Source organism: Acomys russatus, chromosome 20 (assembly GCF_903995435.1).
Source record: "Acomys russatus chromosome 20, mAcoRus1.1, whole genome shotgun sequence".
Lineage (NCBI taxonomy): Eukaryota > Metazoa > Chordata > Mammalia > Rodentia > Muridae > Acomys > Acomys russatus.
The window spans coordinates 34,311,026-34,335,145 of NC_067156.1; the positions used below are offsets into that span (position 1 = coordinate 34,311,026).

General features: G+C 39.4%; 1 protein-coding gene across 1 annotated transcript; it reads right to left on the bottom strand.

Annotated features, from left to right (window-relative positions):
- Positions 1-114: 114 nt before the first annotated feature.
- Fem1c (fem-1 homolog C) lies at positions 115-23,810 on the bottom strand. The gene is made up of 2 exons (XM_051163070.1): positions 22,975-23,810; positions 115-3,358 (listed from the first exon to the last, which is right to left on the bottom strand). Exons 1-2 carry the CDS (start codon positions 23,516-23,518, stop codon positions 2,049-2,051), a joined length of 1,854 nt encoding a protein of 617 aa, XP_051019027.1. The 5' UTR covers positions 23,519-23,810; the 3' UTR covers positions 115-2,048.
- Positions 23,811-24,120: the final 310 nt, after the last annotated feature.

The window sequence follows — 24,120 nt, forward strand, 5'->3', positions numbered from 1 at the left end:
TTCTTAAAAAAAAAAAAAAAGGCTCATGCATATATAATTCTCATACCACCAAGTGAGAGGAAGATGATTTCAAAATATTGTCTGATATTTCCAGAATATCTATCTAAATGATATTATTCTTATATATAGCAGCTCAAATATTTTATCAGACTTGTCCATAGTAAGACAATAAAACCTCTTCATTGAAGGGTTTACAGAGCCCATTGATAATTAATCCATTTTCCAATTGTAAAATATAATTTAAGATGTAGTAAAATGAGTAAAGATACCTTTAAAAAAATTAAACCTCAACTGTTTAATGACGAAGTCTAATGTTCTTTATTTACTACCCATTACAATTTTTTACTGAATAAAGATAAATGTGATTGTTTGCAATGACAATTCTTTAAATAGCATTACATCAACCCTCAGAATAAAATGTCATCCCCTAAATCCAAGTGACCTAGATCATGAAGTTCACATACAACTGACTTTTTTCTAGAATCAATAAGAAGCATTTCATTCACAACAATTTCTTTATGGCATTTGCAGGGCAATGTACCATTCCTTGTAAGTTCTATTGAGTAATGGTAAAGTGCTGAGTGATTACCTGAATCTTTTTAATTTTCACTTATCTTTTCTTAAGTCAAAAGAGCCCTTTCTGTGGCATTAACAAATCTATGATAGGTAAAAATAATAACAATAATAATAATAATAATAATAATAATAATAATAGGAGCAGGGAGAAAGATCTGGGAGAGGGGAGATGGCAGGAAGGGAAAAGAGGAAGGGAGGGAGGCGCTTTCATTAAGGTGACAGAAATCACTGCAATCTTTTGTGTTTAATAGGGTGACAAATAATTGAGATCAAAGTAATTCATGCACGCTATCTTTAAAAGATATACATAAGCTTGAAGAAAGAAAGAACACTGTTACTGACCTTTGATACTATGGCAGTAAATTGCATACTAAAAATACCTTAATTATCTTAGATGCCTAGATCTGGCTTGGCAAGCATCATGCCACTGACATGCTTTAGCCTTTTGTAACTAAAAGTGGCCTGCAGTTCAATGACTGAAGAGCTCAATGTGACTCATTAAGCTGTATGATAAATTCTGAGGTTAATTAGAAGTAAATTCTCTACACCTAGTCACACCATCAGCACAAGCAGGACAACGCTGAGCGGCATGAAAGGCAGGTCACTCTAGAGAGGTCTTCCTTTATTGCATGATATACTAAGATGACAGACCTAAATTTCAACTGGGTTAATGAGCTGTAATAGATTTGTTTCCCAAATTTAGCATACAAAACTTTCTGTGGATGAAGAAAAATCTCAGATGTGAAGAAACAAAGCAAAAACAAACAAAACATAAGACTAAAAAGCTTGAGCTCAAGCAGCTCACCGGCAGCCCTAGAAAGTGACGTGCTCTGTGAGCACTTCTGTGAAATGAACTTCATAACCTAAGGAGACAGTCTGGGGTTGAAGCTGACCAACTGCTGCATAGAGAATATGCCAACACACAGTCCAGTTTAAGCCGGTGCATAGAGAAGATAAAGCACTTATGGTAACTGCAAATGGTGAACAAGTCCATAAGGTTTATGACCTAGTATGGATCCAAAGGTTCAGGGAACACTGTAGCAGAAATGGTTAGGGAGAAAAAAAGTGGAAATGGGCAAAACTAGAAGACGGAAGAAGTGGGAGCCAAGGGAGGATGACTTTCAATTGTATAAAATTCACAAACTAGTAAAGTATAAAGATATCACTGAAAAACAGTTAACTCTGTCCCAAACACCCAACAGCAAACAAAATCAGAATGGCCTTTGGCAGACAATTTTAGAAATTTGAATATGACATTACATTTCTCAATAATTCACAAACAATATATTATACGGTATATTTATATTAAATACTGGGAAACCAATCCTGCAGATTTGATGCTTTACAACGCTTCAGCCAATGAGAGCACGATGACATCAAGCTAAATGAATGCTGGTGTTATCACAGCAGTGCTCATTTATCAAACAACTGTTACCAATTCGTGCTTTAACTGTGCTGAAATAGTCGCACTATCATCTATGAAGTGAAACAAAGGTCTCTAGCTTTTCTGGAATATTCCCTTTATAATATATTCTATGATTCACAATAACACGAGCAGCAAGACACTGCAGTGTGGTATGATTTATGGGCTGGATCAAATTTTTAGCTATCTCCTTCTCATCCAGCAAGTCACTAGCAGTTTGTTTGTGTAAGTTTGTGGCATCAAAATGTGCACCTGATTTAATAAGGAGATTCATAATGTCTGGATGGTTGTTCAGAGCAGCGATATGTAGGGGACCATTGTCATCAGAGTCTCTGACGTTCACATCAGCACCACATTCTATCAGTATCGCAGTGACTTGCAGAGATGGAAACTTACAAACAGGGTACCGCCCCACACATGTAGTATTCTTGTCCACAGCCAGATGCAGAGGGCTGAAGTTATTCTTTCCTCTTGGATGCAGCTTAAGAAACCTGTAGATGGTCTGCTTTTTGAAATGGTCTTGTTCTAGAGTACAAGGAACTTTTTCTAATAAGCAAATTAAGTGCAAAATGATGGAAAGAGCCTTATTTAACTGCAATGGGTCAGCTGGACACTGAGTTTGTTTGATAGCTCGCTCAATTTCAAGGACACTTTTGCACAGTATGCCCATGAGATCATCAAATGTAACAGTAGTACCCAGCAAGCCTTTGGCCCTGTCTTGTAGCATAAAGGAGAACAGTTCTGCAAAAGACAGTAAGCTGCTGGCAGTCATTGGGCTTAAAGGGTCCAAATTGCTCTGTTGCATATCCAAAGCATACTTCCACAGGTTGATGCATCGCTTAAAATTTCCAGAGTCAGCGTAGACAGCACCCCTATATCTAATGTAGTAAGAAGTATCAGGATGAGAAGGACCAAGAATACGCTCTCTAATTAACAGTGCTTGCATTCGCATCTCATCGGGATCAGCAATAAGACCTTCTAACTCTTCTGCACTGTTTACCTCCTTGGCATAATCATAAGCCATTATTAGTGTCTGTGGAACTGGTTTACTGATTATATTAGTCCTATCACTGTACCTCATATTCATTGCCTTTTTCCAATATTTCAGAGCCCCAAGTAAGTCTCTTTTTTTATCTACAAACGTAGCTCCCAGAAGCTCTAGAGCATTAATACGTTCTGTCTTGCTGGTCTGAGCATGGTGTGTAAGAAAATCCACAATATTGGTGTGACCAGTCACACTTGCTGAGAGAAGAGGAGTCATTCCGTAGCCATCTTTTTCCATCTTGGCACAATACATAAGAAGCATCTTCATGATGTCCAAACTTCCAGACTCTGCACAATCATGCAATGCAGTATTGCCTTAAAGAGAGGAGAAAGAACACATTTTGAAAACCAGGGCCAGGATACAATATAACCTAGAAAAACTGCAGGCAACTCCAAGCCAACTATAAGTATGACATAATTACAAAGGATAAAACAAGTATCATCAGCACCTAATATTAGTGTCTGATACACAGCAGTTGCCAAAATACTTATTAAACTTCTTAAACAAATAACTTGACAAGTACAAAAAGAAAAACAAAGCAACATCCAAAGTCGCCGATAAAGCTCCTTCTTTTTTTTTTTTTTTTTTAATAAATATTTTTTAAGCTCCTTAATCAGTGGTCCCTTGGCAGTTTTCAATCATATTCAAATGAAAGTGAATAAATATCCTGTGACTCTAAAGCATATTCTCTGAACAAAAATGGGTGAAATAAAGTTCACAAGCCATTTGCAGATTTCTGGGTCAGTTTCTCCATTTATAAATGGAGAATCTAGTCTAAGATCTAAGATTCTTCCATTTAACTTTAGCAGTGGACAAAATCTTTTCAAAGTTCCTGAGAGTTTTAACTGTTAAAGCCAAAATTTGTTACACACTCTTCAAAACATGGCTCTCAGCGGAAAAATAAGTCCACTAAGCCCTGAAAAATAAGTAGGTGGTTCAATATAAACTTTCAAAGAAGATATATAAAAACCCTTTCATAATGAGTTATTTCTTGTTATAATTTAAGTCTTTAAACCTTTTTAAATGCACTAAATGTCCTAACATTGTCTTCTCAACCTGCAAACGGATTAAAACTGACAAAAGGCACTGGCACTTACAGCCTATAGGAACAGTATGACACAGACATCAGATGCTATATCTAAGGGTAAAAGTAACTATTTCATTGATGATCAGAAGCAAAGGCATCACTCAGCTCTTTGATATGTATATACACTGTTTGCACAAAGTGTTCACGATGTATCACTTTGGGCATCTATAGAAATTTAACCAGCAAGCTAAAATTGCCACTCTTAGAAAGAACTACCCACACAGTTAAGCCTCAGATTGGCATTTAGAAACTTGCTCTCTACACCAGCATAAAACTTTCCCTAAATGATAGTGTGCCAAACTGGACAAACCACAGTTTATAAAGTTTATGTTAAACAATTAGTTTCTGTTTAGGAGTCTGAAATTTGGGATATGGTTAGGCAAAGGGTGCCTCTGTGACCCAGTCCTCTATAACAACTCTGAGTACTGAATCCGTCATGAGTTTCCCCATGCCAAAATACTGTGTGTTTTTTCATTATTGAGAAAGAGTGCTCTTCATGAAAGGGAAAAAGCATAAAGAAGCCTGCCCATGCTCCTCTAGACCTCACCTTGACTTTCCCTTTACAATCTACTGGTGTCTCCTATGGTAGCACTTTAATAAATCTTACCTGTGAGTACTATTGTACAATGAGTTGTCTTCAAACATGAGAGTGCTTTTGGGTACTTCCAACATAGTGTGTACACCAGGAAGTGGTTTGAAGATGGATACTTTAAATAACAAATCTACTTTAGAATTAAAATTGGAGGTTGAGGAGGAAAGCCATAGAGGTGGCTGAGTAAGTAAAGTGCTTCCCATATATGCATGAAGATCCGAGTTTGAATTCTCAGAAACCACATATATCTGGGCACAGTAGTCTAAGCCTGAAATCCCATATTTCTACACCAAGATGGAAGGTAGAAACAGAATTCCAAAAAGCTTGTAGACCTGGCATATACAGCAGACACACACGCAGACACACACACACCCCAATACCACAGAGACCCTGCAAACACATGAGCTATGATATACACACACAGAAAGAAAAAACATGGGCCATCACTAGGGCTTTGCACCGGGCGTGGTGGCACATATGCCCTTTATCCCAGTGCTCAGGAGGCAGAGGATGGTGGATCTCTGTGAGTTAGAGGACAGCCTGGTAAACAGAACATGTTCCAGGACAGCCAGGACTGTTACAGAAAAAACTTGTCTCAAAAAAAAAACAAAAAAAACAAAAAAACAGAAAAACACAAAAAGATGGCTTTCCAAGTAATGGGTACTTGCCGCCAATCCTGATGAGTTTTGTTCCTGAGTCCTACAGGGTGGAAGAAGAGAACTGGCTTCCTAGTTGTCCTCTCACCTCTACACATGTCATGTACACACAACCCACCACTCCAACTAGTAAGCACATAAATGTCATTTAAAACGATTTTTTAAAAACTGTTATACACAGGGACTGTGAAACATTTCCTAAGTACTATATGACTACTTAATATCTGCTTATTCTACCCCAGATATCAGTGATCTACAACAAAGTATGGCCAAGCACCCAAGGACTCAGAGGTTCTGGTTACTGACTGTCACTTGTTTCAAATTTCAGCTAAGTATGACTACTATGCCAAGTACATTCAAAAACACTTCAAATTATTCTGAAGTGAGAATCCCTACTTTCCTTTCCCCAAAAATAGTTTAAAAATCCAGATAAGTTAAAAGAAAACAAAACAAAAATCTGAACCAAAAGAAAAGTCTTAGATGTCATTCTTAACATTAAAGTAACATAAAATCAAAAAACAGGGATACAGCAAGTCAGTTTTAAATTAACTAAAATTCTCTATTGAAAAATTAGAATATGTGTAATCTGAATACATATATGTACAGGCCAAAAAGAAAAATCTGGCTTAAAGAAAGAAAAAAGGAGGCTTTTTAACTAGCAATGGCAGTGACTTAGCAGTTCTATCACTAAAGACTAAGATCTCAGAGCCAGGCATCACTGCACACCTCTAATCACCACTTGGAAGGTAGAGGTGAAAAACAACATACTAACTCAAAACAACCAAACAAACCAACAAACTTCTTTTCACTTTCTCCAGTCCATCTATTGTTCCTTCAGTTTTGTTTCTGTTTTTATACAGGCCAGGGCTTTTCTCAAACTGTTGATCTCTTCTGACTGTTCTTCCTGAGTTTGGGGGTTATAGGCATGTGCATGTACTGCCATCATACCTAGCAACAAATAAATACAAATCTAAAATTTTGCTTGAAAGCACTTAAGAGCCAACAAAGTGATCCACGATAAGAAAGAAAAATAGAAAAATTTAGAATAGAACACAACTTTCCCAATGGTCTTCACTGGCTTTAGAAGACAGGTAAGAACTGGGCGTGGTGGTGCACACCTTTAATCCTGGCCCTCGGGGAGGCAGAGGCAGGTATATCTCTGTGAGTCTGAGACTAGCCTGGTCTACAAAAGCGAGCCTAGGACAGCCAGGGCTGTTAGAGAAACCCTGTCTTGAAAAACAAAAAGGAGAAGACAACAACAGGTGAAGCAGGTTTCTCAACAGCCTTGCACTGCAGACTGGAGAAAATGGCAGCCACGATCTATTGGGAAGGGAACTTTGGAAACTCTACTTCAGTTACATTTCCACAGGGCAAAGGTGAACTACAAATAACCAAGCCATCACAGAAAAGGAAATCAAATTTAATAAAGTAACTGAGGAAGTTACTACCTGTACTGAAATATATGTTTGATATCTGTACCAAATATGGGTACTATTTGGCGATGAAACTGTTGTAATACAGCTCAGATCATGTGTGTTCAGTGTGTGCAAAAGTGTGTGGGGGGAGGGGGGGCTGTGGGAGCCAGAGGGGCCATCCTTCAGGTACTGTGATGGCTAATCTTGTTTGTCACTTTGGCTGGACCTGGAATCAACTTGCCTCTGGGCATGTCTCTTTAGGTATTCTGGAACGTCTACATGAAGGAGTCAGGATCCCCATACCACTCCTGAGTGGAGAGCACCTTCTGGGGGCACCCCAACTATAAGAAGGGGCAGGGCAGAGCAGGCTGTTTTTGCTGCTTATTTCCACCCCTTGCCCGTGAGTACATCTATCTTGTTACTACCACTGTTATTGTCAGCCTGCGCTGATACCAGAACCTAGTTTCTTATGGACTGAAGACCAGCGGCTCTCCAGGAATTCTCCAGGTTTTCATTCCCAGAAGAGAACTCCAGAGGCAATGTAGCTTCCTGGACTGAGCAGCTGCTTACTGCTCTTCACACTAAGGCTGTGCTGTGTAAGCCAATCTGATGAGTCAGCACCCTTTATGTGGTTTTCTTTCTTTATCCTTCTTGGCTTTTGTAAGGTGTTTTTATGTTATAGGATGATCTTTCTTAGCTTGAGAAATGTCTCAAAATACTACTTGTGGCTCATTTTCCTGCTTTGGAATTATGGCTTTACACATGCTGACCTTTGGGCACTGTTTCCCCTTTCTCTTGTAGTCCTTTTCCATCTGTGATTTCTCTCTCTATTTTCATCTGACCCACCTTCTAGTTCATGAATTCTCTAGTCTGCTATGAGTAATCCATTTTTTAAAGGCACCTACTGAATTTTTTTAGTTCTATAATGTCTATTTGGTTTTTTTGTAGTTTTCGGCTTTCCCTTGAATATTCAATTTTTTTAAAACTCTGAATATGCTAAACCGAACTTGGAAATTGTATTCATTGAATGTCTTACTGGGCTTTTTCACTGGCTCTCCTAGTTTGTATGTTCTGTTTTCTCTTCTGTGTATTATACGATGACTTCAAACAATGATCTGAGGGAGCTAGGAAGAATGCTCAGTTGGTAAAGTTCTTGCCTTGCAAGCAAGGAAATAGGTTTGATTCCAGAGCCTTACATAGAGAAGGCTGGGTGTGGTGGCACTCACTTGCAAAGCCAGCACTAGGGAGACAGGTAGCCAGCCAGCCTAGCCTAGTCTACTAGGCATCATCAAAGCTAAGGAGAGACCTTATCTCCAAAAATAAGTGGAAGGCACCTGTATTAGGGTCCAATAAGGGAGAGAGGGAGGGAGGGAGGGAGGGAGGGAGGGAGGGAGGGAGGGGGGAGGGAGAAAGGGAGAGAGAGGGAGGGGGGTGGGGGAAGAGAGAGAGAGAGAGAGAGAGAGAGAGAGAGAGAGAGAGAGAGAGAGAGAGAGAGAAGCATTAAACTAAAGAAAGGTTCCCATCCATTCTCCATTAGAAAGCAACAGGGTCAGCAGTAGCAAAGAGTCACTATGAACAGAAGCTGAGACATGGAATCTCAGGGAAGACCTTAACAGAAAAGGGCTCCCAGGTTGGAATTCCAGACTCACATCATAGATAAATAAAAATAACAAACATTGTCAGATAAAAAAGAAAACTAACATATTTATTAGTAGGGAAAGCCTAAATATCTTGCAGTATTTTTTTTATTATTATCATTTTTTTTATTAATTTATTCTTGTTACATCTCAATGTTTATCCCATCCCTTGTATCCTCCCATTCCTCCCCCCCCCCCATTTTCCCATTATTCCCCTCCCCTATGACTGTTCCTGGGGGGGATTACCTCCCCCTGTATATTCTCATAGGGTATCAAGTCTCTTCTTGGCTACCTGCTGTCCTTCCTCTGAGTGCCACCAGGTCTCCCCCTCCAGGGGACATGGTCAAATGTGAGGCACCAGAGTACGTGAGAAGGGAAAGGCATCCTATTGGGACTCTAAATGAGAGATGCAGGGGAGAATAGCAAAATAAAAGGATACAGAGGGTCCTAGAAATCTACAAGTAGAACAATATGATAGGCAGATTTGGGCCCAGGGGTCCCGCTCAAACTAAGGCACCAGCCAAGGACAATACAGGAGGTAAACTTTAAACCCCTTCCCAGATCTAGCCAATGGTCAGAATATTCTCCACAGTTGAGTGGAGAGTGTGATATGATTTTCTTGCAGTATTTTTTTAAGAATTATCTATAATTTATTCAGATTACATCCCGATTGTTATCCCCTCACTTGTGTCTTCCTGTTCCCCCCTTCCTCCCTCTTTCACCCTACTCCCCTCCCCTAGACCTATGACAGAAGGGGAGGCCCTCCCTGACCGTAAGGCCACAGCCTATCAGGTCTCATCAGGATAGCCTGCTTCCCCTTCCTCTGAGTGCCACCAGGCCTCCCCACCAAGGGGAAGAGGTCAAATATGGGGCACCAGAGTTCACGTCAGTCAATCTCTGCTCTTCACACAACTGTGGAGAATGCACTGTCCATTAGCCAAATCTGAATAAGGGGTCTAGGCTTACTGCATGCATTGTCCTTGGTTGGTACAGCAGTTTGAGCAGACCCCCTGGGTCCAGATCTGCCAGCCTTGATGGTCTCCTTGTGGGGTTCATGGACCCTATCTTGGAGTGTTTTTTAGCAGAAAAAGTAAGTACATGGAAACCAGGAGACATGGACATAGATACATAAGATGGGAAAATCTGGGGGTAAATCTAAATAGACATAATATTCTCAACAATATCATGTGGGCTTAAAAATACTACACACGGAAGTGAACTACTTGGCAGAAATACTGTAGAAAGCAAGGAGAACAACTGCAGCTAGACTGTCCTAAGGGCTCACTGTTGGGAAGTAAGCAGAAAGAAATGTCCAAGTCATACTAAACAAGGATAACAACTACAAAAATAGTTCAAGGATATACACACAATTACATACTTTCTCCAAAATACAGAGGAATAATCAGAAATGAAGGAAGCCAGGCACAGTGGCGCACGTCTGTAATCCCAGCACTTGGGAAAGCACAGGCAAGTGGACCTTTGTGAGTTCAAGGACATTCTGGTCTACAAAGTTAGTCAGCTAAGGCTACACAGTGAAACCTTGTTTCAAAAAACCTAAAATAGGAAGGAAGAAAGGATGGATGGAAGGAATGAAGGATGGATAGATGGATGGATAACCCAAAGGACAAAAACCACATCCAAAAAAAGAAAATTCTCACAAAAAACAAAACAAAACAAAGAAACCAGAAACAAACACAAACTGGTAGAACCTAAAGGGAACCAGATGAAAATCCAACTATAAAAACATATTCTATTAAGTGGAAATGAATTAAATGATCCTACTAGAATAAAAATAAAAAAAAACTGACAAAAAAGTAAATAAAAATCCAAGACAAGCTGTATCATAGAATACACAACCTAAACATAAACGTAGGAACAATGGGAGAAAATATTTTCCCCAAAGATACATGGAGTATACAAATACTGATCATAATATAGGCCATAAAGTAAGTTTTAAAGAGTACCAAAAGACAGACAAAGCCAGGTAGTGATGGCTCATGCCTTTAATGCCAGCACTCAGGAGGCAGAGGCAGGTGGACTGAGTTTGAAGCCAGCCTGGTCTACACAGAGAGTTCCAAAACACCCAGGGATACCCAGAGAAACACCATCTCAAAAAACAAAATACAAAATCAAAATCAGTAACTTTAAAAATTCTATATATTTCAAATTTTAAAACTCATCTTAACAAATAATTCCTCGGTCAAGGAAGAAACTCAAAAGGTAGTTGAAAGGCAATTGACTGGCAATGAAAGTACTAAATAATAACCTTAGGGCTATAGCCAAAACTGTGCTCAGAGTAATGCATGTTTTTAAATGTACACAAAGCAAATAAAAAGGCCTAAAAGATTTTACTTGATTTTCCTCAACTACTGAAGATGTAAAAAACGAAAGAATTGAAAGCAACTATAAATTTTGTACTGCTTCCATAAAGCTTTTTATATATAGACTAACAGTCATAGTTGGTATACATAACAGCTATTCAAGCTGCTCACCTGTATCTGTCCAAATTTCAAGTCTACGTAGTCTCTATAGATCACATTGATACTGCCTAATTATTAATGGTTTTACAATGAAAGTCAAAGTAAGGAGATATGCTGTAATTAAACATTTCCTTATCAGTAGGCATTTGCTTTACATTTTTTATTACTAAAATAGTGCCTAAAACACAGTAATGACAGGTAGCAGAACAATGACGGCCAGAGGCTGGGGTCTGAAACAATTAACTACAGAGGGAAAAGAGAAAAACTTTCTGTTCTTACATTTATATGGCATTTAACAATGCCTGCCAAAAATTACAGAAATATATACTGGAAAAGATCACCTTTTTATTTATTTTTTGGTTTTCCGAGACAGGGTTTCTCTGTATAGCCTTGGCTGTCCTGGACTCACTTTGTAGACCAGCAGGCCTTGAACTCACAACGATCCACCTGCCTCTGCCTCCCAAGTGCTGGGATTAAAAGTGTGCGCCACCACGCCCGGCTAGATCAACTTTATTTTATGTAAATTATACCTCAATAAACAAGTGCCAAAAATTAGCATCTTCTTAAGGGTTAAGAGGATAGTAGAACGCATGAAATCAAAGTAAAGAGGGGTAGAATACTGGGGGGTTAAAGATTTAAGCAGGAGCCGGACATGGTAGCGCGCGCCTTTAATCCCAGCACTCCGGAAGTAGAGGCAGGTGGATCTCTGTGAGTTCGAGGCCAGCCTGGTCTACAAAGCGGGTCTAGGACAGCAAAGACTACACAAAGAAACCCCTGTCTTGGGGGGGAAAAAAGATTTAGGCAGGGAATGAATTAGAGGAGACAGAAGAGAGGTAGTGGGGAACTGGGTTAACCAAACCTAAAGATATAGGCAAACAACTATGGAAACTTAGCACTTCATAAGCTAATTAAAAGCTAAGTTAAAAAAAAAAAAAAACTTTTAAAGATAGATATCCTGCATGTATTGATAATGTTTCTCCTACAAGACATAGGCTAGTAAATGGAAATCTCTGGTGTCTTCCTTACAAGTTAGGGAGGTTCGAGGACTCCCAAAACAATACAGACAATTGCCATAGCTCTCGGCTGCCCACCATAGCTAGATAGTAAGACCCTACTGCTCAACACAGAGAAATAGAGCTGGAACTGATTTGAAAACTTTCTCCCCAGTGGCTAGCTTTCTGAGTGTCAGAAAGTACCATTAGCCTACTGGGAGAGAAACGTCATCAATGGACTAACTTATCCAGCAGTGTAACCTGCATGTTACCACACTGACTTGCCAGGCAAATGTGCACACTGGTGCAACAGTGGCATCATTCTTATGGGTATAACCAACTGCTTTCTGTTTAGATATGAAACCTGCTCTACAGGAGGGAATTTATGCCACATACTGCAAAAGCTGGTCATATGCCCATGACTCATGAGGTCATATGGCCTGGGGGGAACCTACTACTGTTGTTTCATTAAATGTTGTCAAACTGCCTTCTAAAGACATATGTTTAGCCGGGCGTAGTGGCGCACACCTTTAATCCCAGCCCTTGGGAGGCAGCGGCAGGTGGTTTCCTGTGAGTTCAAGGCCAGCCTGGTCTACAAAGTGAGTCTAGGATGGCCAAGGCTACACAGAGAAATACTGTGTTGAAAAACAAAACAAAACAAAAAAAGAAGATGACGAAGTATGTTTATACACATAGATTAGTGTTGCCCTGACCCTTGGTCAAAGAAGCTTCTCTCTGCAGTAGTCAGCACTTAACGCAGAAATTTAACTACTGGTCAAATTGGGTGCTCAGCCCTAAATGAGAAATCTATAACTTCACAAGGTTCAGAAAACATCTGAGCCAGAGGAGTGTTGCAAAATGCTGATTTCTGGACATGGCACGGCCATTACATTCATGAACTCACCACAGTTCCGATTACTTGCACAAGACCAATTCAACAAAACACTCCAGCAGACAGCACTAACTAAACTAAACTCAGTTGGTTATGGAGAGAGGAAGAGAAAAAAGACATGAAAGGATGAAGGGGACTGTTAGAGGTTGCCCAAGAATTAGGATAGATATGATCAACATATATTGTATAAAAAGACTAAAATTTGGAAGAGAAAGGAAATAATAGTAAGTTCCACTTTTGTAGTGTATTAGAATCATTTTTAATGTATGATTTCAATTCCTAATTAATGAACATTTTCTCTCTTCTTACAAACTTTTCAAAGAATAATGAAAACCAGAGTAGTGGCCTGTGTCTATTTGCAGCCAGGGCACAGACAGCCAGGCGCTTTATTAAATGCCAGAAGACAGCCAGTACCAACCTACACTGCCCCTTTAAGGCATGCTCCACACTCAACCCAAAGACAGCAGCTCTCTGAGTCAAATGGGTGGGTTCTAGTGGAGAGTCAATGCACACTCACGTTCTCCTCCTCCTCGAGGTACAGGAAGATGTGTGCAGCTTGCTCCTCCCTGGTTCATACTCCCCTGCACAGAGCAGGGAATTGGCCGTGGTACCTCCCCCCCCCCCACTATATGTGCCAAATATATCAAGGTAAGTACCCAGCATATAAGATAACCTCTGACTTTTGCATGGATTTTTCAGGGTTAAAAAGTCATCTTATATGCTGGAAAATAGGTATGTTCTTTCTAGTCATCTGTGTTAAATTATATGCCAAAGACCATGTTACTGAAAGCTATCATCACTGATTTATATGCCAATTATTACCATTCAGCTGAAGAATTTACTGCAGCTTTATGGCTCTTAAAACACTCTCACAATACAATGGTTGTACTTGCAAAAGATTTAACAGGGTTACTTTATCACACCTTCTACTTTCAAAGTAAACTATGAAAAATAGAATGCAATGCTTAAACATAAATGCTACCAAGCATCCTAAATCAAAATAAAATTGTTTGACAGTGAAAATTCATGAATTTACCTTTAAGGGGGGGGGAGCACTTTGTATTACATACCTTTCAATACCTGAGCAAATTCATTTAAGAAAAACAACTTTCCTGTACCAAATTCATAATGGAAACTTTTTATGATTTCTCAAAAAATTTCTATTAAGTGGGCATCCATTTAAAATTCAAGCTAGCTAGCTAATGGCACATTAAACATCAACGCTAAGACTTTCTGTAGGAAGCTAATATAGTGTGACTATGTTAATCGCCAGCTATGTAACTTCAAACACAGAGCAAAGAAAATTTACCAGAATGAATAGCAGCCATCTTCAGTGGAATGCTTCTGGGATAGATATTAATTAAGACTAGGAGCCTACAATGTGCTCCAGTATTGAAGAATGAAAATATTCCTTAACAAGTACTTGGAGGGAGCATTTTCACTGATAGCAATGTTAAAAACTCTTGTACATTCTTTGCAGGAAGAACATAAAAGAATTCATGCTGATGTATGAAAGTTTGAGCCAAACAATGAATTCAGTGTGTTTCTCAAAGTCAGTAATCCAAAATATACCCATATCTGAGCAAGAACTAGTTGGAGGCTCAATAATTCTCTGTATTCAGTCCTGACTGGTAGTACAGACCTATAATTTCCCTACTTGAATAGAATACAATGTTTAAGCATAAATGCTATCAAACATCCTAAATCAAAATAATGGGATACAGACGTGTGTGTCCCACTATGCTCTGCTATTTACTCAAAATCTGGATGACCCAGAGTAAGAATATGGTATATATTACAATTAGGTCACAATTTTCATCCTTGGAAAAGTTCTTAAGCCATAAACACTTGTCAATAAACCCTGTAACTTTATCTCTGACCACCACATGTGTGCTATGGGATTATGTGTGCCTATATACATATACACTAATGCAAAATAAATAAAAATATAATAAACAATTATCTTGTTTAAGTCAGATATTATGCAACTGATCTACAATGCAAATTTTTTAAACCTGCAAAATAATTCAAATTGCTATAAATTCAAATACCATCAAAAATGATCTATTAAAAAAAAAAAAAAAAAGATCTATAGAATGGGGGAAAAAGCTGGGCACGGTGGTGCATGCCTGTAATCCCAGAACTCAGGGAGGCAGGCAGGCGCATCTCTGTGAGTTCAAGGCCAGCCTGGTCTACAAAGCGAGTCTACACCAGGCAAGACTATACAGAAAAATTTTGTCTCAAAAAACAAACAAACAAAACAAAAAAAGTAAAAAATACTTGTAAATATATATCTGGCAAAAGACTTGTATAACAAATAGATAAACAACTCTTAAAATGAAGTAAATAAAACAATAAATAGCTCAATTATAAAACATATAAAAATATGAAGACACTAAGATACATAAATGGCAAACAAATATATGAATTAAGCATAAAACTAGATACTAAATATTATTATACATAGGAATATATGAGGAAAAATCACAATCCTAGGATAGGTATTTTTAAAAAGAGTGAGTGCTCGTGAATGCAATATTTAAAAAGAGTGCTGGTGAGTGCAGAAAAATCAGGCCCCTCCTATATTCTACGGATTCTAAACCATGCACCTACTCTGAAAAACTTCCTCAAAAGTTGAACAGTAACCACTGTAACCCTATTTCTATTCCTAGGAACACATACGCCTGAGATAAATGAAAATATATACCCACAGAATTTTTATACAAATGCCCAGAGAGGCATTACTCATAATGCTGAAGAAGAAACAATCAAGCACTCATCAATTGGCTGCATGGGTGAAGGTGATTCTCAGCCTTCCTAAGGCTGCTTGCCACCCTTCCATATAGTCCAACCACAAACTTACTTTCACTGCTACTTCATCACTGTAATCTTGATCCTGCTAGGAATCCCAATGCAAATAAACACCTGTGTTGTCCCATGGTTTTAGGTGACCCCTGTCAAAGTGTCATTTGACTCCAAAGGGGTCATGACCCACAGACTAAGAGCCACTGATCTATTCAAAGGTGTTATTATTTGGTAATAAAAATGGAACTGACGTGTTACAAGTGAACAAACCTTGAACACATTATGCAAAGTGAAAGAAGCAAGTCATGAGAGACTGTGTGTTCCACATGGACTTATACAAATCTAGAACAGGTATATTTACAGGGACAGAAAAAAACGTAGTAATCACTTAAAGCTAATGCAGTAGACAATGAACATGAAGTTTGGGGCAGGATGATGAAAATAATTTAAGTAATAGCCATCCAACTCATTAAACACACTAAACAAACAAACAAAAAACTCTCCCATTGAATTGTATGTTTTAAGTAAGTGAATGATATATGAATCAGATCTCTATAAGACAATCCAATAACAATCAAAATATTTGTTTTTCTGGTAAAATAGTTTTGACCAATAGGAACAAAGACCATATTGTAGAGTATGTGTCTGAAAATACACAAAGGTGACTGCTAAATCCCCAACAGTTTGGATGTAAAAGCAAACATGAAGGGCTCAAGTAACTTCATTTGAGAGCAGCAAGACAAAAAACACAAGCATAGGGGGCTGGAGAGATGTCTCAGATTAAGAGCACTATCTGTTTTCCAAAAGTCCTGAGTTCAATTCCCAGCAACCACATGGTGGCTCATAACCATCTATAATGAGATATGGTGTCCTCTTCTGGCATGCAGACACACATGGGGGCAGAATACTGTATACATAATAAAATTTAAAAATATTAAAAAAAACAAAAAACCCAAGCATAAAGAAAAACAATCTCAAAAAAAGAAAGAAAAAAGAGAAACAGAACCAAAAAAGCTAAAGAGGACTGTAAATGTGAAATGCTAAGACAAATGAGGTCGTTTTGGAGAGTAATATAATCTCTTCAGATTTGAAGGTCATTAGTTTAAACAGGAACCAACTGTCTCAAAAATCAATTGTTACAGGGCTGGAGAGATGGCTCAGTGGTTGAGAGCACTGGCTGCCCTCCCACAGGACCTGGGTTTGATCCCCAGCACACACATGACAGCTCACAACTCTAACTCCAGCCCCTTCTGGTCTACACATGCACTGCACATACATGCTGCAGAGGCACACATGCAGACAAAAACATGCATAAGATAAAAATAAAAATTGTTTAAAAATCAGTTGTAATGTTAAACTAGAGAGATATTCCTGAGTGTTGAAGAATTTTCTCCCATTACGGAATGTGATGGAAAAGAAGGAACCCACTGCCCCCTTAGGGAGTTTGTTGTTAGGGATAAATTTTTTCCATACATATAACAGTATCTATCTGCTTATGAACCTTTTTCTGAGATCAAAACATCAAGAACTAGATACCTTGTCTCACTGATTGTGCCCTCTATAATGAATAAATTCTATCTTCTTTATAAACATACTCAAAAAAAAATGCCAACAGCCTATTAAAAAGTAAAGGGGAAAGCTTCAGTAGCAGGCAGTTGTCAGCTACTTGTTAAAGAGCAAAGGAATGAAGGACTAATACGCATTTTAAAGACAGACCAAGAATAACCCCTTGGTATTATCTTTTTCAGAACATTTTCCAATACATGACATATAATATGTTCTAAGCAACTAGGTTGAAGGTGTGGCTCAGAAGTAGAGCACTCACCTAGCATGCATGAGACCCTGGGTTCCCCACAACCACTATATAAAACGGCTGGATTCTACCCTTAGTCTTCACTGCTGGAAAATACTCTTTCACCCCCACATCAGTTTTAAGTAGTTCCTCCTTTTTGTTTCCACTGACGTCCCCCTCCTCCATGCTCTCACTCAAGAATCTAAGGTTCAATCAATTATCAGTAGAGTATGGTGGTGCATGCCTTTAATCTCAGGGTTCAGGGAGGCAGAGACAGTTAAATGGTTGTGAATTCGAGGCCAGTCTGGTCTACAAAGCTGTCCAGGACAGCCAAGGCTACACAGAGAAACCGTGTCTCGAAAGTCAATCAATCAATCAATAAATAAATCTTTTAAAAAATTTAAAAATCACACACTAGGATAAAGAGTTGACGAGAACATGGGCTATCTGAATTATATTTCTCTCATACAGCATTTACAGTATCTAAATCAAGCTTTAGAAAATATAAGGCAAATACTCTCCATTGACTTAAGAATGTAAAACATACCCCAGTTTGATTTCAACATCTGGCTATATCACTAATATGGACATTATTACACTGATAAGTAAAAAGAGCCCTAATCAAAGAAACAAAACATCAAAAAGTTTCAACACGGGATCATAACTTTTAGCCATCCCCCATTTCTTTTAGTTATGTTGAAGCACTCCCATTATTGAAATGATTAAACAGTAATTTAAATAAACACTCTTTACTAGAGGATTTTTTTAAAGCCTATTTCATCAACATATCTATATAGACAACCAGGAACAAACAAAATACTGCACACTGCTTACAAAAACATTGTTTATCATTATCAAACTGTTTTTCATTGAAATCAGTGTAAAGCCTCATTAGAAAAATATGTAGTCCTTTTTTTGTTTTGTTTTGAAGGTTTTTTTGTTTTGGTTTGTTTTGGTTTGGTTTTGGCTTTTCAAAACAGGGTTTCTCTACGTAGCCTTGGCTGTCCTGGAACTTGCTCTGTAGATCAGGCTGGCCTCAAACTCACAAGATCCACCTGCTTCTGCCTCCCCAGTGCTGGGATTAAAGTGTGCACCACTACCAGTCAGCATATATACAGTTCTTAAATCAAAACTACTCTGAGATTTCATCTTAGACCCGTCAGAATTGCTAAGATCAATAAAACAAGTGATAGCTCATGAGGAAACAGAGCAACAAGGGGAATGCTAATCCATTCCTGGTAGAGTCACAGTAGAAATCCGTGGGGCAGTTCCTCACGGCCTACTGCAAGATCCACCTATATATACCACTCTTGGGTATGTACCCAAAGAATGCTTAATCCTACCCAGAGATGCTCATGTGCTGCTCTGTTCATAATAGCCAGAACCTGTAAACAACCTAGATGTCCCTCACAGAAGAATGGATAAAGAAAACATGGCACATTTACACAAAAGAGTATTACTCAGTGGTTAAATCAAATCATGAAATTTGTAGGTAAATGGATAGAACTAGAAGATAGATAAATCTCCAGAGAGGTAACCTAGACCTAGAAAGACAAACGTAGTCCATATTCACTTATATGTGGATATTGGCTGTTAAATCCATGCTAACGAAGCTACTCTCCATACAACCACAAAAGTTAGGTATAAACTAAAGGACTAGGAGGAACCAATCAATGTTGGAAAGACAGGGAAATAGAATAGATAGCCATGGATGGATGGGAGAGCAAAGTGGGGAGGAGAGAGGAGAGGGGGATGAGGAACATGGGGAAGAGACTGCTAAAACGAAGGGCCATGTGAAGCTTGCTAAAATATACATAAAAAAGGAGAACTAAATGAAATAGCCAAATGACAAGGGAGAGAGAGCCCCAAGTGGCCAGCTTGTCACCAAATGAAGGTTCTAGTACTGGGACTGAATAACATCTGAGTTGCTGGTCAAAGGGTGTTCATGGAAATCTCCAAACAACACATGCCCAGACTACAGGTTGCTCTCCACGTACAAATGGCAAGGCCTCACTGCGAAAGACAACACCTACACAACTCACTGGATATGGAGAAGTCAAGCTGGAGCCCAACAGAGCCTCCATTCCTATGTTCTAGTATCTTTGGTACAAGGTACTCTGCACTCTACCAAGAGAGAAATGTAGCCAGTCACTAACTGTTCATCTACAATGGTGTCCTGCTTTAAGATACGCTAGTACAGTATGGCACAAAGTTTGTGGGACTAGCCAACTGATATCTGATTTGCCTTAAGGCCCACTCCATGAGATGGAACCCATAACCGACACTGCTTGGATGACCAAGAACCTGAGACTAGACGGCCCAGGGACCTAGGGGAAAACCAAATAGTAGTCTCAAAAAAAAGGACTGCTAGTGACAGTCCACTGTACTCATAGATCAGAGCCTTGCTCAGCCGTCATCAGAGAAGCTGCCTCCTGCAGCAGATGGGAACAAATACAGAGACCACAGCCAGACAATAATCAGAGAGGGAGAGACCTTGCTAGGAACACACAGCTCCATCAAATCCTTCCACTCAGAGCTCAGGGAACTTCAAGGAAGAGTAGGCAGAGAGAAGGGGCTGGAGGACAAGAAAGAAAACAAGGTCTTGTAAATCAGCATGACTGACAGGCACATGAACTCAGAGACAGCGTGCACAGGACTCACACACGTCTCACCAGGTTCCTCTACATATATATTATGACTTTCAGTTTAGTGAGTTTTTTAGGATTCCCAAGTGTGCAAGCAAGTGCGTCTATCTATGTTTTCTGTGCCTTTTCTTGGGTTCTTTCCCTTCTGTTTATTTTTATTCAATTCCAATGTGTTAGTTTTTGTTTTACCATAGCTTATCATATTACATTATAGTGTACTGTATTCCCTTAGAAGTCTGTTTGCTTTAATAAGTGGATGGATCTGGATAGGAAAGCCATAATCAGGACATACTATGTGAGGAAAAAATTTACTATCAATAAAAGGAAAAATTTTTAAAGGAAAAATACTGAAGATACTGTATACTCTGTAGTATTAACTATCCAGCCAAGATATACTTCTGTAAAAATGAACAAGCATATCTATCTCATTAGTGTACAAAAAGAAAAATGTATGCAGTTATTGAAATTAAGGAGCTATGGTTAAGAATTTAAAAATAACTTACTAATTTAAAAAACACGTTATAAGATATAAAATAAAACTGCATACTCATCTGTACAAAATTTATAAGTATCTTTAGAAAGATTGTCTCAGTACCAATATTTTTTTTTTTTTTTTTTTTTTTTTTTTTTTTTTTTTTTTTTTTTATTCTTCTTGTTACATCTCAATGTTTATCCCATCCCTTGTCCTCCCATCTCCCCCCCCCCCCATTTTCCCATTATTCCCCTCCCCTATGACTGTTCCTGAGGGGATTCGTCCCCCTATATATTCTCATAGGGTATCAAGTCTCTTCTTGGCTACTTGCTGTCCTTCCTCTGAGTGCCACCAGGTCTCCCCCTCCAGGGGACATGGTCAAATGTGAGGCACCAGAGTATGTGAGAAAGTCGTATCACACTCTCCACTCAACTGTGGAGAATATTCTGACCATTGGCTAGATCTGGGAAGGGGTTTAAAGTTTACCTCCTGTATTGTCCTTGGCTGGTGCCTTAGTTTGAGCGGGACCCCTGGGCCCAAATCTGCCTATCATATTGTTCTACTTGTAGATTTCTAGGACCCTCTGGATCCTTTTGTTTTGCTGTTCTCCCATGCGTCTCTCATTTAGAGTCCCAATAGGATGCCTTCCCCTCTGTCCCAGTTTCCTGGTAAGTGAAGGCTTTCATGGGACATGCCCCTTGGGCTAGTATGCAGATATAAGTGAGTATATACCATTTGATTCTTTCTGCTTCTGGGTTAACTCACTCATTATGATCATTTCTAGCTCAATCCATTTATCCACAAATTTCGGGAATTCCTTGTTTTTAATAGCTGAGTAGTATTCCATAGTGTATATGTACCACAGTTTCTTTATCCACTCTTCTACTGAGGGACTTAGGCTTTTCCATGTTCTGGCTATTATGAATAAGGCTGCTATGAACATGGTTGAGCAAATTTTCTTGTTGTGTGCTGGAGCGTCTTCTGGGTATATTCCAAGGAGTGGAATAGCTGGGTCAGTACCAATATTTTTAAGAGTTTTGCATTTGCTCTGAAAAACAAACAAAACCCCTCAATGATCTTGTATCATTTTTATAAGCCCCTTTTAGAAAAAAAGTAGAGCTGTCATAAACATGCTCAGTAACAACACAGTGCCCTACAGCATGGTTTGCCGTCTACCAGAGTATACACTTTGCTTCAGCAATTCCAAATACAACCATCCACACTACAATTATTCTCACAGAAGTATGCTAATACACAATTTTCTTCAAGAATATTCATAGCAGCATTGTTTATATTAGCACAGTCCTAGATCAATTAATTGCGTACATCCAATGAAAAATTGTATCAAACAAGAATCGGATAGCCATGTTTGCTGGAAATGAATGACAAAACCCAGGATTAACACACATACGCCAACAACAAAAAAAAGGCACATACACCTCTGCACAAACACACACACACACACACACACACACACACACACCCGAGGAGCAGGGGTGCAAACCAACACCAAAGGCAAAGCAACAAGAGAAGGGTACAGATCAACTCAGAGGCAGGAAACAAACTATCAATGATGGAGAACAGCTATATGAGCATAGAATGCGGGGGGGGGGGGGGGGGGGGGGGAGACATTTTTTTTTTAATGTAAACAACACAAGCCAATTTATTTTGTTTGAAAAATTCTTAACCTGATTTATGCTACTGTTAAAACTCGGTAGTGAATTATTTTACTCTTGTGCAGACTTCCTTAAGGTCTTCAGGTTATCAAAATGAAGCTGAGAAAGCCTCTTTTAAAGGCTGAAAGAATCCCTAACCTATCACTGTCTTTGGCTTCTTACAACGTGAAAGTTATACTCAACCGTAAACCTAAGCTCTTCCTGACAAAGATCCTTAAATTGTTGCCAACAAGTCCACATTGGTTTAACCTAGTCCCTGTTTAAGCCCTGAGCAGATCTTTAAAATCCATTTTCTGTCCTGCTACATTTAGTACATGTTCTACATAAAAGGATTTTCTATTGGCCACAAGTGGAATCAGGGAAAACACAGCCCTTTCGGATTTAATCCGTTCACGGCAGTGTGCTGTGGCCTTCTATGACGGAGTAACAAATAAGATGCCTACCTACAATAAATAAGACAGTGACTCACCACTCCAAAGGGACGCTAAAAAAGGCTCAAAACAATGTCTTGCATTTCACTATACTCCCCAACAGGCCAGGCTGTAAGCCAGAATCTATGCCCAGCTCATCTGCCACCAATATGCTCTGTATCTTTAGAGAAAGGAGAGAAAATGCTGCTCACATCAGTTGCAGGCACTATCTGGTGACAGAGTCAAGGTAATCCTGGAGGGGTTACCTAATAAACACAGCTCTGTCCATGTAGGCCTGCTCAACAACAGTGCTAAAAATAAGAGGCAGTCACTTAAAAGAAGACAAAAAAAAAAAAAAAAAAATCAAAGCTGAACTCACCTTTAACACTTTTTCTATTAACATCTGCCCCCTTTTCAAGTAAATACTGAGCAATTTCTTTGTGTCCTTTGTAGCATGAAATCATCAAGCATGTATGCCCATGTCGGTTGGACACTTCCAAATCGGCTTTGTGTTCTACAAGGTATTTCACTATTTCCAAATGGCCATCGAAGCACGCAGCTCGGAGAGGAGTTGAGTTGGTTAAAGTCGTGTTGTTGACAGACGCTCCATGATTTAACAAGGACTGGACAACCTTCAGATGGCCTGCTGCGGAAGCGGCCCATAAAGGAGGGGCCCCCTCGATGGTTTCCCCGTCGAAATTGACAGAGCCCCCGACTTCTATGGAAGCACTGCACTGCTCTAGGAGGAATTCCACCATGTCGAGGTGTCCGTACCTAGCAGCCATCAAGAGTGGTGTGGCCCCATTTGTTTTTTCCGAGATCAAGGAGGAAACCTCCTCTTTAGATTTGCTTGCCAGCAACTTGGTGAGGAGCCGGAGTTTGCCATCGCGCGCTGCGTTGAACACGGCTGTCTTCAGATCCATTTATGTCGAGACTAAGCTTTATTTATCCTTCAAAGCAAAAGCTCCTCCAGCTTTAACTCTCCACCCAGGCAAGTCAAAGGAGCCAAAGTTCAATGTAAGTCACTGCGCCCCAGAACGGGATATAAAACCGAGAGTGTGTCCTAGTCTATTGCATTCCAACATCGGAGAGCACCAAACTAGAGAATTAAAAAAAAAAAAAAAAAGTAGCAGTTTTAGCATTTTCCATACAAGTAAAGGCAAAAACAGGATTTGGGCGTCCCTATTTTCTAGTTTTGTGCAAAGAAACGAAAAAAACGCCATACTAGGAACGACCCCCCCCCCAACACACACGCGCCTGGAGAGGTGCGAAAGAAAAATACAAAAGGGTTCACATGCAGACCAGAATGTTTCGGTGGGAGGCAGTTTCCCCCAATGTGCGGGAAATGAAACGGGCAATTGGTTTCCTCGTGTCCGGCTCCAGCCAGCCCAGCTTTGTTCTGGTTTTGCTTTGCACACGCCCAGCGAGTAACCGAAAAGGGGCAGGAGACGCGGCGGGTTCAGAAATGTTTTCTTTCTCGTATGTGCAGAGAACCCGCCAAGGGCGCGAGGCTGGAAGGCCTCAC

Coding starts and splice junctions, on each gene's coding strand:
- Fem1c (XM_051163070.1), bottom strand. CDS start 23,518: ATGGATCTGAAGACAGCCGTGTTCAACGCAGCGCGCGATGGCAAACTC. Junction 3,359..22,974: donor TAATAGAAAAAGTGTTAAAG/GTGAGTTCAGCT, acceptor CCTCTCTTTAAG/GCAATACTGCATTGCATGAT.